At 45.4% G+C, this 19406-nt stretch overlaps 1 protein-coding gene across 5 annotated transcripts in view; it reads right to left on the minus strand.

Annotated features, from left to right (window-relative positions):
• Positions 1 to 5752: 5752 nt before the first annotated feature.
• Positions 5753 to 19406, minus strand: part of phf21b (PHD finger protein 21B) — a 218191-nt gene continuing 204537 nt past the window's right edge. For 4 of the 5 annotated variants that reach the window (XM_045215411.1, XM_045215412.1, XM_045215410.1 and 1 more), the window contains 2 exons: positions 10541 to 10644; positions 5753 to 7411 (listed from right to left, as the gene is read on the minus strand). In XM_045215411.1, coding sequence (XP_045071346.1) covers positions 7121 to 7411; positions 10541 to 10644 — 395 coding nt within the window. In that variant the 3' untranslated portion in view covers positions 5753 to 7120. The remainder of the gene's footprint in view (positions 7412 to 10540; positions 10645 to 19406) is intronic. The other variant, XM_045215409.1, reaches the window with a different exon arrangement.

The raw sequence follows: 19406 nt of genomic DNA on the forward strand, positions 1-19406 counted from the left end.
TGTGGACTAGGGTCTACTGTAGGACTCCATGTGGACTAGGGTCTACTGTAGGACTCCATGTGGACTAGGGTCTACTGTAGGACTCCATGTGGACTAGGGTCTACCGTAGGACTGTATGTGGACTAGGGTCTACTGTAGGACTGTATGTGGACTAGGGTCTACTGTAGGACTGTATGTGGACTAGGGTCTACTGTAGGACTGTATGTGGACTAGGGTCTACTGTAGGACTCCATGTGGACTAGGGTCTACAGTAAGACTCCATGTGGACTAGGGTCTACTGTAGGACTGTATGTGGACTAGGGTCTACTGTAGGACTCCATGTGGACTAGGGTCTACTGTAGGACTCCATGTGGACTAGGGTCTACTGTAGGACTGTATGTGGACTAGGGTCTACAGTAGGACTCCATGTGGACTAAGGTCTACTGTAGGACTGTATGTGGACTAGGGTCTACTGTAGGACTGTATGTGGACTAGGGTCTACTGTAGGACTCCATGTGGACTAGGGTCTACTGTAGGACTCCATGTGGACTAGGGTCTACTGTAGGACTCCATGTGGACTAGGGTCTACTGTAGGACTCCATGTGGACTAGGGTCTACTGTAGGACTGTATGTGGACTAGGGTCTACCGTAGGGACTCCATGTGGACTAGGGTCTACCGTAGGACTCCATGTGGACTAGGGTCTACAGTAGGACTCCATGTGGACTAGGGTCTACTGTAGGACTCCATGTGGACTAAGGTCTACCGTAGGACTCCATGTGGACTAGGGTCTACTGTAGGACTCCATGTGGACTAGGGTCTACTGTAGGACTCCATGTGGACTAGGGTCTACTGTAGGACTCCATGTGGACTAGGGTCTACTGTAGGACTCCATGTCGACTAGGGTCTACTGTAGGACTCCATGTGGACTAGGGTCTACAGTAGGACTCCATGTGGACTAGGGTCTACTGTAGGACTCCATGTGGACTAGGGTCTACTGTAGGACTCCATGTGGACTAGGGTCTACTGTAGGACTCCATGTGGACTAGGGTCTACCGTAGGACTGTATGTGGACTAGGGTCTACTGTAGGACTGTATGTGGACTAGGGTCTACTGTAGGACTCCATGTGGACTAGGGTCTACCGTAGGACTCCATGTGGACTAGGGTCTACTGTAGGACTGTATGTGGACTAGGGTCTACTGTAGGACTGTATGTGGACTAAGGTCTACTGTAGGACTCCATGTGGACTAGGGTCTACTGTAGGACTGTATGTGGACTAGGGTCTACTGTAGGACTCCATGTGGACTAGGGTCTACCGTAGGACTGTATGTGGACTAGGGTCTACTGTAGGACTCCATGTGGACTAGGGTCTACTGTAGGACTCCATGTGGACTAGGGTCTACTGTAGGACTCCATGTGGACTAGGGTCTACTGTAGGACTGTATGTGGACTAGGGTCTACTGTAGGACTCCATGTGGACTAGGGTCTACTGTAGGACTGTATGTGGACTAGGGTCTACTGTAGGACTGTATGTGGACTAGGGTCTACTGTAGGACTCCATGTGGACTAGGGTCTACAGTAGGACTCCATGTGGACTAGGGTCTACTGTAGGACTGTATGTGGACTAGGGTCTACTGTAGGACTCCATGTGGACTAGGGTCTACTGTAGGACTCCATATGGACTAAGGTCTACTGTAGGACTCCATGTGGACTAGGGTCTACAGTAGGACTCCATGTGGACTAGGGTCTACTGTAGGACTGTATGTGGACTAGGGTCTACAGTAGGACTCCATGTGGACTAAGGTCTACTGTAGGACTCCATGTGGACTAGGGCCTACTGTAGGACTCCATGTGGACTAGGGTCTACTGTAGGACTCCATGTGGACTAGGGTCTACTGTAGGACTCCATGTGGACTAGGGTCTACTGTAGGACTCCATGTGGACTAGGGTCTACTGTAGGACTGTATGTGGACTAGGGTCTACCGTAGGACTCCATGTGGACTAGGGTCTACCGTAGGACTCCATGTGGACTAGGGTCTACAGTAGGACTCCATGTGGACTAGGGTCTACAGTAGGACTGTATGTGTACTAGGGTCTACAGTAGGACTCCATGTGGACTAGGGTCTACCGTAGGACTCCATGTGGACTAGGGTCTACAGTAGGACTGTATGTGGACTAGGGTCTACTGTAAGACTCCATGTGGACTAGGGTCTACCGTAGGACTGTATGTGGACTAGGGTCTACTGTAGGACTCCATGTGGACTAGGGTCTACTGTAGGACTGTATGTGGACTAGGGTCTACTGTAGGACTGTATGTGGACTAGGGTCTACTGTAGGACTCCATGTGGACTAGGGTCTACTGTAGGACTCCATGTGGACTAGGGTCTATTGTTTATTTGTACACCTCTTTGTCACGTGTCTTCTTGACTGTTTGTTTATTCGTGAGAGGACAAAGCTTAGTTATTTATTCTATAAATGTATGTATTTAACATAAAGTAGGTCTCCGTATTTGTTAACGTTTGAGTTCCAATCCATAATCTCCATCCCAAGGCACAATAAAATAGATTTACATCTGCGTTATTTAAATAATGAGCTTCAAGAAAAACGAGCCTCATGACTACAGACGTTTTACCGTCCCGCAACACATGAAAATATCAAGTTTCCACCGGTGTTTTTGTTCTTGAATTTTATTTATTAATGATTTCAATTTTTCATAAGAACTTGGTACAAAAAAAAAAGTGAGGCTACTCTTAACCATTTACCAACTTCCATCAATCAACTTTTTAAATGCATCACCACCAAGATAAAACGACATTGGCACAGACGTTCCTATACACACTATCCACTGGACAGCCCCCCCTTATCATCAATGCCAAAGGAGAAAAAAAAAACACTACTTCAACAGCCAAAAGACATTTCCATGTAATAAGTGTTCATCTTCTCTCCTGGTTTTGTTCCTCTTCCTCCTCATGGCAGGAAGAACACATTGAACATCGGCCAGCTCATAACTATGCATCATTGGAAAACGATAGAAAAACACTCCCAAAGTTTATTTTTTATTTATTTTTGTTCATCGTTGATAAAATAATATAAAAAATAAAAATAAAAATAAAGAAAAAAAACGTTGTGTCTTGAGTGTATTAAAATATATCTGTATTAAGCGCCGCACAGTTTCTCCCGGAGGATTCTGGGTGATGTAGTCTGGGGAAACCTCTTGAGAGGGGGATAATGGATGAAGGGCACACAGTGGAGGTGGTAAAAGCTGCTTCACTAACCTCTGATCTGGAGTCAGTTAAGTTTGTTTTTATTCTGTATTCTCCTAATGTTAAAGTTAGGATGAGCTGATTCTAGATCTGTGGAGTTTTTTTTGGGGGGGGCAACTTCTACCTTGATGCGACATGGAGCACTGATATGGTACGAGTCTTCTAGTCCCCCTCTCTTTTGGGGATTTGATTCCCATCAGAGTGGTATGCTGTACGCTGGGCAGATGCCCGTCTCTGTCTCTGTCGTGGTCTGTCGGTGCTATTCCATGTGGGGAAGAGGCAGAGCTCATGATATGCACTGAATGTTAGACGAGACAAGACTTGGGGTCTGTCTGTGCTATTCCATGTGGGGAAGAGGCAGAGCTCATGATATGCACTGAATGTTAGACGAGACAAGACTTGGGGTCTGTCGGTGCTATTCCATGTGGGGAAGAGGCAGAGCTCATGATATGCACTGAATGTTAGACGAGACAAGACTTGGGGTCTGTCTGTGCTATTCCATGTGGGGAAGAGGCAGAGCTCATGATATGCACTGAATGTTAGACGAGACAAGACTTGGGGTCTGTCGGTGCTATTCCATGTGGGGAAGAGGCAGAGCTCATGATATGCACTGAATGTTAGACGAGACAAGACTTGGGGTCTGTCTGTGCTATTCCATGTGGGGAAGAGGCAGAGCTCATGATATGCACTGAATGTTAGACGAGACAAGACTTGGGATTGGTAAAAGCCCTATTAGATAGACAGCCCATACAAACTACTGCTCGGGTTTCAGTTGCACCTTATATAGGATCTTCCATGTTTGTTGGTTTGCGAAATAAAAACTTGATATTGATGTCCTCGGTGTGTGTGAGGCTTGTTATTGATGTCTTCAGTGTGTGTGAGGCTTGATATTGATGTCTTCAGTGTGTGTGAGGCTTGATATTGACGTCTTCAGTGTGTGTGTGAGGCTTGATATTGATGTCTTCAGTGTGTGTGTGAGGCTTGGGGTATTGATGAGAGTTGGGACCGGTCCTCTCTATGACCCTGGTTCTGTCAACTACTCAGGTCCAAAGTGTCCTACACTACTACGTCATTGAGTCCTGTCCGGGTCAGGATCCGTGTAGCAAACAAGTCTCCTTGATATGAATTAGTATGATGACCTCCTAATTATTGCGTTTTCCTCTCATTTGAGCAGTTTGGTTAATAATGTTGTCCTCTATTTTTGAGAATGATATATTTTGTCTTGATTCCCATTTTTTTTGTTCCTCAGTGTGTAATTGTAGAATAGAGGGATCCCACAACACAGCGTTGATTTGATCAACAGAAACGCATCATGATAATAGTTAAAGACTAATCGAATAGAAATGTGTCAACACCTTTAGGACCCACCTCGTGACAGCGGGAAGTCTAACTAGAGATCAACACTAAACTGTTGCAGAATGATATGACTGTTCTCCTCCCCATCCCAGGTGACTGGTGTTTGATTGTTTACAAAATTATATAAGATGAAGAAACCCTGGTTGTATCTAGTTGTTCTTGAGGCAGTGTTCATTTGTACCGTCTAGCTCACTAGAAACAGTTCATTTGTACCGTCTAGCACACGAGAAACAGTTCATTTGTACCGTCTAGCTCACTAGAAACAGTTCATTTGTACCGTCTAGCACACTAGAAACAGTTCATTTGTACCGTCTAGCACACTAGAAACAGTTCATTTGTACCGTCTAGCACACTAGAAACAGTTCATTTGTACCGTCTAGCTCACTAGAAACAGTTCATTTGTACCGTCTAGCACACTAGAAACAGTTCATTTGTACCGTCTAGCACACTAGAAACAGTTCATTTGTACCGTCTAGCTCACTAGAAACAGTTCATTTGTACCGTCTAGCTCACTAGAAACAGTTCATTTGTACCGTCTAGCAGACTAGAAACAGTTCATTTGTACCGTCTAGCACATGAGAAACAGTTCATTTGTACCGTCTAGCACACTAGAAACAGTTCATTTGTACCGTCTAGCACACTAGAAACAGTTCATTTGTACCGTCTAGCTCACTAGAAACAGTTCATTTGTACCGTCTAGCAGACTAGAAACAGTTCATTTGTACCGTCTAGCACACTAGAAACAGTTCATTTTGTACCGTCTAGCACACTAGAAACAGTTCATTTGTACCGTCTAGCACACTAGAAACAGTTCATTTGTACCGTCTAGCGCACTAGAAACAGTTCATTTTGTACCGTCTAGCGCACTAGAAACAGTTCATTTTGTACCGTCTAGCACACTAGAAACAGTTCATTTGTACCGTCTAGCACACTAGAAACAGTTCATTTGTACCGTCTAGCACACTAGAAACAGTTCATTTTGTACCGTCTAGCGCACTAGAAACAGTTCATTTGTACCGAAACCACAGAAACCGTTCAAATCAGCAGGCTCTTCAACTGTCAAGTCATCATAACGAACAACATCACACAACTAGAGTTAAAAACCGAATAGTGTGAAAGTGACAAAATAGAAAACCTATAAAAATCAGGCAGGGGTAAAAAAGCATGCCAGACATATATATTTGATACGTACACAGGAGTTCCCAGTACTAAATGTAATGGTTTTTTGGCATATTTTCTGTAGTGGTGAAAAGAAGGGGATTCAAATGGTTGGATCGCACAATTACAGGACAGTTCAAAATGGCCGCTTTTGAGTACAGCTGGTGGGGGAGCAGGAACATGTTGGGTTGTTGTTGTTGTTGTTGTTGTTGTTGTCCAGTAACAGTAACATGGAGAAGGACCTGGGATAACAACACAACTTATTTACAGCGATAGATCCTTCCATCAATACTCCTCAACACTCAGTAACTCGGTAATCAACAGCATGAAAAATACTCAACTCTCCTCTAGAAATGCTAAATTCTGTAGTCATCTTAAATACTTTTATTTTTATTTTAACTCCTTTAACTCTATACTAATACTGGAAAAAAATTGGATTCTCTGTTTTTTTTGTTTTGAAGGCTTGTATGCTTTTCTGTACATACACAATGACAACTTCTCCCCACCTTTCACCTCACTCACCTGATAATCGTGGCAAATATTGTTCAGAGACCTACTCCAATACAGCAGGACAGTCCTTTAGTTCCACTTCTTCTTCATTCCTTCCATTGTTCATTTGTAACTAACTATGGTATCGTTGTCTCTCTCTATCTCTATATGCACAACAATTATTATACCAGTTTTTTTTTTGTTTTGTTTTTATCTGAACGATTTTTCGGCCACACAGAAAATACCTATTTCAGTTGCAGCACTGTGATCTAACTTCTTATAGTCGTAATAAATACATTAAGGCCAAGAAACATTAATAATAAATAAAATAAAAAACTATAAATAAAATAAATCTCGTAAGCACTGTAGGTGTTGGGTTTAAAAAATACTTGTAATGAAATGTAGTGAAAGGAAGATGTTTCAGTTCTTCCCCCTCCACAACAACTCTCCAACCACGTGGTTCACTAATATTCAATGGTTTCGATGGCGTCTCAGACGACTTCTTCAACAAAAAAAAATAGTTGTCTCAACGTTTTCTGTGAGGTGTCCTGCCATTCCGCAGGTGGCCACGTGGCATGGATGCTTCTGCTGAGGCATCCTATTCTCTATATAGTGCACTACTTTAGACCAGAGAATGGCACCCTATTCCCTATATAGTGCACTACTTTAGACCAGAGAATGGCACCCTATTCCCTATATAGTGCACTACTTTAGACCAGGGCTCTGACGCCAAATGGACACGTCTTCGAAACTGTCCCCCCATTGGGGGTCCTAGTTAAAAGCAATGCACTATATAGGGGATAAAGTGCCATTTGTGGCGCACCCTTTGAACTGTGAACTGTGCCCCCTGGTGGGCTGGAATGGTGCTACAAGAGCTCAGTTGTTGCCCCGGGTCTGGCTCTGAGACTGTGGCACGGCCAGACTCTTCTGCTGCAGTAGCATAGACGGTCCAGCAGGGGGCGCTGTGTGTGCGTTGGGGCTGCCGGAGGGTTTGATCCAGGGCAGGGAGAGCAGGGACGCTCCGGTGGTGGTGGTGGTGGCTGTCATGGTAACCTGGATCATCTGGTCTCTTTGGATCAGACGAATCAGAGCCTTGAGACGCTCCAGGGAGGACTGGGTGTCCCTCTGCTGACCAATCAGACGCTCCCGCACGTCCATCACCTTCTGCTGGGACAGACACACAGGAACATAAACATTTCTAAGTACTGTGGAAGACTTCTGGCTAGTTAGTAGTAGTATACTTCACTTCACTGTTGAGATCCTTCTGACTAGTTAGTAGTAGTATACTTCACTGTTGAGCTCCTTCTGGCTAGTTAGTAGTAGTATACTTCACTGTTGAGATCCTTCTGGCTAGTTAGTAGTAGTATACTTCACTGTTGAGATCCTTCTGGCTAGTTAGTAGTAGTATACTTCACTGTTGAGATCCTTCTGGCTAGTTAGTAGTAGTATACTTCACTGTTGAGATCTGTCTGGCTAGTTAGTAGTAGTATACTTCACTGTTGAGATCATTCTGGCTAGTTAGTAGTACTATACTTCACTGTTGAGATCTGTCTGGCTAGTTAGTAGTAGTATACTTCACTGTTGAGATCCTTCTGGCTAGTTAGTAGTAGTATACTTCACTGTTGAAATCCTTCTGGCTAGTTAGTAGCAGTATACTTCACTGTTGAGATCCTTCTGGCTAGTTAGTAGTAGTATACTTCACTGTTGAGATCCTTCTGGCTAGTTAGTAGCAGTATACTTCACTGTTGAGCTCCTTCTGACTAGTTAGTAGTAGTATACTTCACTGTTGAGATCCTTCTGGCTAGTTAGTAGTAGTATACTTCACTGTTGAAATCATTCTGGCTAGTTAGTAGCAGTATACTTCACTGTTGAGATCCTTCTGGCTAGTTAGTAGTAGTATACTTCACTGTTGAGATCCTTCTGGCTAGTTAGTAGTAGTATACTTCACTGTTGAGATCCTTCTGGCTAGTTGGTAGCAGTATACTTCACTGTTGAGATCCTTCTGGCTAGTTAGTAGTAGTATACTTCACTGTTGAGATCCTTCTGGCTAGTTAGTAGTAGTATACTTCACTGTTGAGATCCTTCTGGCTAGTTAGTAGCAGTATACTTCACTGTTGAGATCCTTCTGGCTAGTTAGTAGTAGTATACTTCACGGTTGAGCTCCTTCTGGCTAGTTAGTAGTAGTATACTTCACTGTTGAGATCCTTCTGACTAGTTAGTAGTAGTATACTTCACTGTTGAGATCCTTCTGGCTAGTTAGTAGTAGTATACTTCACTGTTGAGATCCTTCTGGCTAGTTAGTAGCAGTATACTTCACTGTTGAGCTCCTTCTGACTAGTTAGTAGTAGTATACTTCACTGTTGAGATCCTTCTGGCTAGTTAGTAGTAGTATACTTCACTGTTGAAATCCTTCTGGCTAGTTAGTAGCAGTATACTTCACTGTTGAGATCCTTCTGGCTAGTTAGTAGTAGTATACTTCACTGTTGAGATCCTTCTGGCTAGTTAGTAGTAGTATACTTCACTGTTGAGATCCTTCTGGCTAGTTGGTAGCAGTATACTTCACTGTTGAGATCCTTCTGGCTAGTTAGTAGTAGTATACTTCACTGTTGAGATCCTTCTGGCTAGTTAGTAGTAGTATACTTCACTGTTGAGATCCTTCTGGCTAGTTAGTAGTAGTATACTTCACTGTTGAGATCCTTCTGACTAGTTAGTAGTAGTATACTTCACTGTTGAGATCCTTCTGGCTAGTTAGTAGTAGTATACTTCACTGTTGAGATCCTTCTGGCTAGTTAGTAGTAGTATACTTCACTGTTGAGATCCTTCTGGCTAGTTAGTAGTAGTATACTTCACTGTTGAGATCCTTCTGGCTAGTTAGTAGTAGTATACTTCACTGTTGAGATCCTTCTGACTAGTTAGTAGTAGTATACTTCACTGTTGAGTTCCTTCTGGCTAGTTAGTAGTAGTATACTTCACTGTTGAGATCCTTCTGGCTAGTTAGTAGTAGTATACTTCACTGTTGAGATCCTTCTGACTAGTTAGTAGTAGTATACTTCACTGTTGAGATCCTTCTGGCTAGTTAGTAGTAGTATACTTCACTGTTGAGATCCTTCTGACTAGTTAGTAGTAGTATACTTCACTGTTGAGATCCTTCTGGCTAGTTAGTAGTAGTATACTTCACTGTTGAGATCCTTCTGACTAGTTAGTAGTAGTATACTTCACTGTTGAGATCCTTCTGGCTAGTTAGTAGTAGTATACTTCACTGTTGAGCTCCTTCTGGCTAGTTAGTAGTAGTATACTTCACTGTTGAGATCCTTCTGGCTAGTTAGTAGTAGTATACTTCACTGTTGAGATCCTTCTGGCTAGTTAGTAGTAGTATACTTCACTGTTGAGATCCTTCTGGCTTGTTAGTAGTAGTATACTTCACTGTTGAGATCCTTCTGGCTAGTTAGTAGTAGTATACTTCACTGTTGAGATCCTTCTGGCTAGTTAGTAGTAGTATACTTCACTGTTGAGATCCTTCTGGCTAGTTAGTAGTAGTATACTTCACTGTTGAGCTCCTTCTGGCTAGTTAGTAGTAGTATACTTCACTGTTGAGATCCTTCTGACTAGTTAGTAGTAGTATACTTCACTGTTGAGATCCTTCTGGCTAGTTAGTAGTAGTATACTTCACTGTTGAGATCCTTCTGGCTAGTTAGTAGTAGTATACTTCACTGTTGAGATCCTTCTGGCTAGTTAGTAGTAGTATACTTCACTGTTGAGATCCTTCTGGCTAGTTAGTAGTAGTATACTTCACTGTTGAGATCCTTCTGACTAGTTAGTAGTAGTATACTTCACTGTTGAGATCCTTCTGGCTAGTTAGTAGTAGTATACTTCACTGTTGAGATCCTTCTGGCTAGTTAGTAGTAGTATACTTCACTGTTGAGATCCTTCTGGCTAGTTAGTAGTAGTATACTTCACTGTTGAGATCCTGATCAATGGAAATCCCTATGTTCTAAGACTGTAATCAGAGAGGAAGAGGCAAAGCGAGAGGGTTCACTCCCATCAAAATCTGTCAATGCGGGAATACAGCGATAAGCAGACCGATAAGCAGACCACCTGCCTTCCCGCCTTTGGGTCAGCGCCTCCCATTTTCAGGGTGGACACCATCTCAACATTATATACAGTATCTCTGCTGTAATTCAATCAAACTTGCAGTGTGGTAAAACCACATTCTAGGTATGGGTGAGGGATCAACCTAGTCTAGGGTACATGTGTGTTGAGGGTCAGGGGTAAGAGATCAGAGGTCAGAGGTCATACCGTGAGGGACTTGCTGAGTTTTTGGTCCTGTTCCTCCAGGTGAGCACACTCCTTCTTCAGCTCCACGTTCCTCCTGAGCAGACTCCTCTTCTCCCCCTCTCTCACTAAACACACACACAATACACCCCTATTATTAACACACACAATACACACCTATTATTACCAGACTCCTCTTCTCCCCCTCTCTCCCTAAACACACACAATACACCCCTATTATTAACACACACAATACACCCCTATTATTAACACACACAATACACCCCTATTATTAACACACACAATACACCCCTATTATTACCAGACTCCTCTTCTCCCCCTCTCTCACTAAACACACACCCCTATTATTACCAGACACCTCTTCTCCCCCTCTCTCACTAAACACACACCCCTATTATTACCAGACTCCTCTTCTCCCCCTCTCTCCCTAAACACACACCCCTATTATTACCAGACACCTCTTCTCCCCCTCTCTCACTAAACACACACCCCTATTATTACCAGACTCCTCTTCTCCCCTCTCTCCCTAAACACACACCCCTATTATTACCAGACTCCTCTTCTCCCCCTCTCTCCCTAAACACACACCCCTATTATTACCAGACACCTCTTCTCCCCCTCTCTCCCTAAACACACACCCCTATTATTACCAGACTCCTCTTCTCCCCCTCTCTCCCTAAACACACACCCCTATTATTACCAGACTCCTCTTCTCCCCTCTCTCACTAAACACACACACCCCTATTATTACCAGACACCTCTTCTCCCCCTCTCTCCCTAAACACACACCCCTATTATTACCAGACTCCTCTTCTCCCCCTCTCTCACTAAACACACACCCCTATTATTACCAGACTCCTCTTCTCCCCCTCTCTCACTAAACACACACCCCTATTATTACCAGACACCTCTTCTCCCCCTCTCTCACTAAACACACACCCCTATTATTACCAGACTCCTCTTCTCCCCCTCTCTCACTAAACACACACCCCTATTATTACCAGACTCCTCTTCTCCCCCTCTCTCCCTAAACACACACCCTATTATTACCAGACTCCTCTTCTCCCCTCTCTCCCTAAACACACACCCCTATTATTACCAGACTCCTCTTCTCCCCCTCTCTCCCTAAACACACACCCCTATTATTACCAGACTCCTCTTCTCCCCTCTCTCACTAAACACACACCCCTATTATTACCAGACTCCTCTTCTCCCCCTCTCTCCCTAAACACACACCCCTATTATTACCAGACTCCTCTTCTCCCCTCTCTCCCTAAACACACACCCCTATTATTACCAGACACCTCTTCTCCCCCCTCTCTCCTAAACACACACCCCTATTATTACCAGACTCCTCTTCTCCCCCTCTCTCACTAAACACACACCCCTATTATTACCAGACTCCTCTTCTCCCCCTCTCTCCCTAAACACACACCCTATTATTACCAGACTCCTCTTCTCCCCTCTCTCACTAAACACACACCCCTATTATTACCAGACTCCTCTTCTCCCCTCTCTCCCTAAACACACACCCCTATTATTACCAGACTCCTCTTCTCCCCTCTCTCACTAAACACACACCCCTATTATTACCAGACTCCTCTTCTCCCCCTCTCTCACTAAACACACAACCCCTATTATTACCAGACTCCTCTTCTCCCCCTCTCTCACTAAACACACACCCCTATTATTACCAGACTCCTCTTCTCCCCTCTCTCACTAAACACACACCCCTATTATTACCAGACACCTCTTCTCCCCTCTCTCACTAAACACACACACCCTATTATTACCAGACTCCTCTTCTCCCCCTCTCTCACTAAACACACACCCCTATTATTACCAGACTCCTCTTCTCCCCCTCTCTCACTAAACACACACCCCTATTATTACCAGACTCCTCTTCTCCCCTCTCTCCCTAAACACACACCCCTATTATTACCAGACTCCTCTTCTCCCCCTCTCTCACTAAACACACACCCCTATTATTACCAGACTCCTCTTCTCCCCCTCTCTCCCTAAACACACACCCCTATTATTACCAGACTCCTCTTCTCCCCCTCTCTCCCTAAACACACACCCCTATTATTACCAGACTCCTCTTCTCCCCTCTCTCCCTAAACACACACCCCTATTATTACCAGACTCCTCTTCTCCCCTCTCTCACTAAACACACACCCCTATTATTACCAGACTCCTCTTCTCCCCCTCTCTCACTAAACACACACCCCTATTATTACCAGACTCCTCTTCTCCCCCTCTCTCCTAAACACACACCCCTATTATTACCAGACACCTCTTCTCCCCTCTCTCACTAAACACACACCCCTATTATTACCAGACTCCTCTTCTCCCCTCTCTCCTAAACACACACCCCTATTATTACTAGACTCCTCTTCTCCCCCTCTCTCACTAAACACACACCCTATTATTACCAGACACCTCTTCTCCCCTCTCTCCCTAAACACACACCCTATTATTACCAGACTCCTCTTCTCCCCCTCTCTCACTAAACACACACCCCTATTATTACCAGACACCTCTTCTCCCCCTCTCTCCCTAAACACACACCCCTATTATTACCAGACTCCTCTTCTCCCCCTCTCTCACTAAACACACACCCCTATTATTACCAGACTCCTCTTCTCCCCCTCTCTCACTAAACACACACCCCTATTATTACCAGACTCCTCTTCTCCCCCTCTCTCACTAAACACACACCCCTATTATTACCAGACTCCTCTTCTCCCCCTCTCTCACTAAACACACACCCCTATTATTACCAGACTCCTCTTCTCCCCCTCTCTCCCTAAACACACACCCCTATTATTACCAGACACCTCTTCTCCCCCTCTCTCACTAAACACACACAATACACCCCTATTATTACCAGACTCCTCTTCTCCCCCTCTCTCCCTAAACACACACAATACACCCCTATTATTACCAGACTCCTCTTCTCCCCCTCTCTCACTAAACACACACCCCTATTATTACCAGACTCCTCTTCTCCCCCTCTCTCCCTAAACACACACCCCTATTATTACCAGACACCTCTTCTCCCCTCTCTCCTAAACACACCCTATTATTACCAGACACCTCTTCTCCCCCTCTCTCCCTAAACACACACCCTATTATTACCAGACACCTCTTCTCCCCTCTCTCCCTAAACACACACCCCTATTATTACCAGACTCCTCTTCTCCCCCTCTCTCACTAAACACAACACCCCTATTATTACCAGACTCCTCTTCTCCCCTCTCTCCCTAAACACACACCCCTATTATTACCAGACTCCTCTTCTCCCCTCTCTCCCTAAACACACACCCCTATTATTACCAGACTCCTCTTCTCCCCTCTCTCACTAAACACACACCCCTATTATTACCAGACTCCTCTTCTCCCCTCTCTCCCTAAACACACACCCCTATTATTACCAGACTCCTCTTCTCCCCCTCTCTCACTAAACACACACACCCCTATTATTACCAGACTCCTCTTCTCCCCCTCTCTCACTAAACACACACACCCCTATTATTACCAGACACCTCTTCTCCCCCTCTCTCACTAAACACACCCCTATTATTACCAGACTCCTCTTCTCCCCCTCTCTCCCTAAACACACACCCCTATTATTACCAGACTCCTCTTCTCCCCTCTCTCACTAAACACAAAACACCCTATTATTACCAGACTCCTCTTCTCCCCTCTCTCACTAAACACACACCCCTATTATTACCAGACTCCTCTTCTCCCCCTCTCTCACTAAACACACACACCCCTATTATTACCAGACACCTCTTCTCCCCCTCTCTCCCTAAACACACACCCCTATTATTACCAGACACCTCTTCTCCCCCTCTCTCCCTAAACACACACCCCTATTATTACCAGACTCCTCTTCTCCCCCTCTCTCACTAAACACACACCCCTATTATTACCAGACTCCTCTTCTCCCCTCTCTCACTAAACACACACCCCTATTATTACCAGACTCCTCTTCTCCCCCTCTCTCACTAAACACACACCCCTATTATTACCAGACTCCTCTTCTCCCCCTCTCTCCCTAAACACACACCCCTATTATTACCAGACTCCTCTTCTCCCCTCTCTCCCTAAACACACACCCCTATTATTACCAGACTCCTCTTCTCCCCTCTCTCCCTAAACACACACCCCTATTATTACCAGACTCCTCTTCTCCCCCTCTCTCCCTAAACACACACCCCTATTATTACCAGACTCCTCTTCTCCCCTCTCTCACTAAACACACACCCCTATTATTACCAGACTCCTCTTCTCCCCTCTCTCACTAAACACACACCCCTATTATTACCAGACTCCTCTTCTCCCCCTCTCTCCTAAACACACACCCTATTATTACCAGACTCCTCTTCTCCCCTCTCTCACTAAACACACACCCCTATTATTACCAGACTCCTCTTCTCCCCCTCTCTCCCTAAACACACACCCCTATTATTACCAGACTCCTCTTCTCCCCCTCTCTCCCTAAACACACACCCCTATTATTACCAGACTCCTCTTCTCCCCCTCTCTCACTAAACACACACCCCTATTATTACCAGACTCCTCTTCTCCCCCTCTCTCACTAAACACACACCCCTATTATTACCAGACTCCTCTTCTCCCCTCTCTCACTAAACACACACCCCTATTATTACCAGACTCCTCTTCTCCCCCTCTCTCCCTAAACACACACCCTATTATTACCAGACTCCTCTTCTCCCCTCTCTCCTAAACACACACCCCTATTATTACCAGACTCCTCTTCTCCCCCTCTCTCACTAAACACACACCCCTATTATTACCAGACTCCTCTTCTCCCCCTCTCTCCTAAACACACACCCTATTATTACCAGACTCCTCTTCTCCCCTCTCTCACTAAACACACACCCCTATTATTACCAGACTCCTCTTCTCCCCCTCTCTCACTAAACACACACCCCTATTATTACCAGACTCCTCTTCTCCCCTCTCTCACTAAACACACACCCCTATTATTACCAGACTCCTCTTCTCCCCCCTCTCTCACTAAACACACACCCTATTATTACCAGACTCCTCTTCTCCCCCTCTCTCCCTAAACACACACCCCTATTATTACCAGACTCCTCTTCTCCCCTCTCTCCCTAAACACACACCCCTATTATTACCAGACTCCTCTTCTCCCCTCTCTCCCTAAACACACACCCCTATTATTACCAGACTCCTCTTCTCCCCTCTCTCCTAAACACACACCCCTATTATTACCAGACTCCTCTTCTCCCCCTCTCTCCTAAACACACACCCCTATTATTACCAGACTCCTCTTCTCCCCCTCTCTCCCTAAACACACACCCCTATTATTACCAGACTCCTCTTCTCCCCCTCTCTCACTAAACACACACCCCTATTATTACCAGACTCCTCTTCTCCCCCTCTCTCCCTAAACACACACCCCTATTATTACCAGACTCCTCTTCTCCCCTCTCTCACTAAACACACACCCCTATTATTACCAGACTCCTCTTCTCCCCCTCTCTCCCTAAACACACACCCCTATTATTACCAGACTCCTCTTCTCCCCCTCTCTCACTAAACACACACCCCTATTATTACCAGACTCCTCTTCTCCCCCTCTCTCCCTAAACACACACCCCTATTATTACCAGACTCCTCTTCTCCCCTCTCTCACTAAACACACACCCCTATTATTACCAGACTCCTCTTCTCCCCCTCTCTCCCTAAACACACACCCCTATTATTACCAGACTCCTCTTCTCCCCTCTCTCACTAAACACACACCCCTATTATTACCAGACTCCTCTTCTCCCCTCTCTCACTAAACACACACCCCTATTATTACCAGACTCCTCTTCTCCCCTCTCTCCCTAAACACACACCCCTATTATTACCAGACTCCTCTTCTCCCCCTCTCTCACTAAACACACACCCCTATTATTACCAGACTCCTCTTCTCCCCTCTCTCACTAAACACACACCCTATTATTACCAGACTCCTCTTCTCCCCTCTCTCCTAAACACACACCCTATTATTACCAGACTCCTCTTCTCCCCCTCTCTCCTAAACACACACCCTATTATTACCAGACTCCTCTTCTCCCCTCTCTCCCTAAACACACACCCCTATTATTACCAGACTCCTCTTCTCCCCCTCTCTCCCTAAACACACACCCCTATTATTACCAGACTCCTCTTCTCCCCCTCTCTCCCTAAACACACACCCCTATTATTACCAGACTCCTCTTCTCCCCTCTCTCCCTAAACACACACCCCTATTATTACCAGACTCCTCTTCTCCCCCTCTCTCACTAAACACACACCCCTATTATTACCAGACTCCTCTTCTCCCCCTCTCTCCCTAAACACACACCCCTATTATTACCAGACTCCTCTTCTCCCCTCTCTCCTAAACACACACCCCTATTATTACCAGACACCTCTTCTCCCCCTCTCTCACTAAACACACACCCCTATTATTACCAGACTCCTCTTCTCCCCTCTCTCACTAAACACACACCCCTATTATTACCAGACTCCTCTTCTCCCCCTCTCTCACTAAACACACACCCCTATTATTACCAGACTCCTCTTCTCCCCCTCTCTCCCTAAACACACACCCCTATTATTACCAGACTCCTCTTCTCCCCTCTCTCCCTAAACACACACCCCTATTATTACCAGACTCCTCTTCTCCCCCTCTCTCCTAAACACACACCCCTATTATTACCAGACTCCTCTTCTCCCCCCTCTCCCTAAACACACACCCCTATTATTACCAGACTCCTCTTCTCCCCCTCTCTCCCTAAACACACACCCCTATTATTACCAGACTCCTCTTCTCCCCCTCTCTCCCTAAACACACACCCCTATTATTACCAGACTCCTCTTCTCCCCCTCTCTCACTAAACACACACCCCTATTATTACCAGACTCCTCTTCTCCCCCTCTCTCACTAAACACACACCCCTATTATTACCAGACTCCTCTTCTCCCCCTCTCTCACTAAACACACACCCTATTATTACCAGACTCCTCTTCTCCCCCTCTCTCCTAAACACACACCCCTATTATTACCAGACTCCTCTTCTCCCCCTCTCTCACTAAACACACACCCCTATTATTACCAGACTCCTCTTCTCCCCCTCTCTCCCTAAACACACACCCCTATTATTACCAGACTCCTCTTCTCCCCTCTCTCACTAAACACACACCCCTATTATTACTAGACTCCTCTTCTCCCCTCTCTCACTAAACACACACCCCTATTATTACCAGACTCCTCTTCTCCCCTCTCTCCCTAAACACACACCCTATTATTACCAGACTCCTCTTCTCCCCTCTCTCCCTAAACACACACCCCTATTATTACCAGACTCCTCTTCTCCCCCTCTCTCCCTAAACACACACCCCTATTATTACCAGACTCCTCTTCTCCCCCTCTCTCCCTAAACACACACCCCTATTATTACCAGACTCCTCTTCTCCCCTCTCTCACTAAACACACACCCCTATTATTACCAGACTCCTCTTCTCCCCTCTCTCCCTAAACACACACCCCTATTATTACCAGACTCCTCTTCTCCCCCTCTCTCCTAAACACACACCCTATTATTACCAGACTCCTCTTCTCCCTCTCTCACTAAACACACACCCCTATTATTACCAGACTCCTCTTCTCCCCCTCTCTCCTAAACACACACACCCTATTATTACCAGACTCCTCTTCTCCCCTCTCTCACTAAACACACACCCCTATTATTACCAGACTCCTCTTCTCCCCTCTCTCACTAAACACACACCCCTATTATTACCAGACTCCTCTTCTCCCCCTCTCTCACTAAACACACACCCTATTATTACCAGACTCCTCTTCTCCCCTCTCTCCCTAAACACACACACCCTATTATTACCAGACTCCTCTTCTCCCCCTCTCTCACTAAACACACACACCCCTATTATTACCAGACTCCTCTTCTCCCCTCTCTCACTAAACACACACCCCTATTATTACCAGACACCTCTTCTCCCCTCTCTCCCTAAACACACACCCCTATTATTACCAGACTCCTCTTCTCCCCTCTCTCACTAAACACACACCCCCTATTATTACCAGACTCCTCTTCTCCCCCTCTCTCACTAAACACACCCCTATTATTACCAGACTCCTCTTCTCCCCCTCTCTCACTAAACACACACCCCTATTATTACCAGACTCCTCTTCTCCCCCTCTCTCACTAAACACACACCCCTATTATTACCAGACTCCTCTTCTCCCCCTCTCTCACTAAACACACACCCCTATTATTACCAGACTCCTCTTCTCCCCCTCTCTCACTAAACACACACCCCTATTATTACCAGACTCCTCTTCTCCCCCTCTCTCACTAAACACACACCCCTATTATTACCAGACTCCTCTTCTCCCCTCTCTCACTAAACACACACCCCTATTATTACCAGACTCCTCTTCTCCCCCTCTCTCACTAAACACACACCCCTATTATTACCAGACTCCTCTTCTCCCCCTCTCTCACTAAACACACACCCCTATTATTACCAGACTCCTCTTCTCCCCCTCTCTCACTAAACACACACCCCTATTATTACCAGACTCCTCTTCTCCCCCTCTCTCCCTAAACACACACAATACACCCCTATTATTACCAGACTCCTCTTCTCCCCCTCTCTCACTAAACACACACCCCTATTATTACCAGACTCCTCTTCTCCCCCTCTCTCACTAAACACACATACACCCTATTATTACCAGACTCCTCTTCTCCCCCTCTCTCACTAAACACACACCCCTATTATTACCAGACTCCTCTTCTCCCCCTCTCTCACT

Source organism: Coregonus clupeaformis, unplaced genomic scaffold (assembly GCF_020615455.1).
Source record: "Coregonus clupeaformis isolate EN_2021a unplaced genomic scaffold, ASM2061545v1 scaf0437, whole genome shotgun sequence".
Classification (NCBI taxonomy): domain Eukaryota; kingdom Metazoa; phylum Chordata; class Actinopteri; order Salmoniformes; family Salmonidae; genus Coregonus; species Coregonus clupeaformis.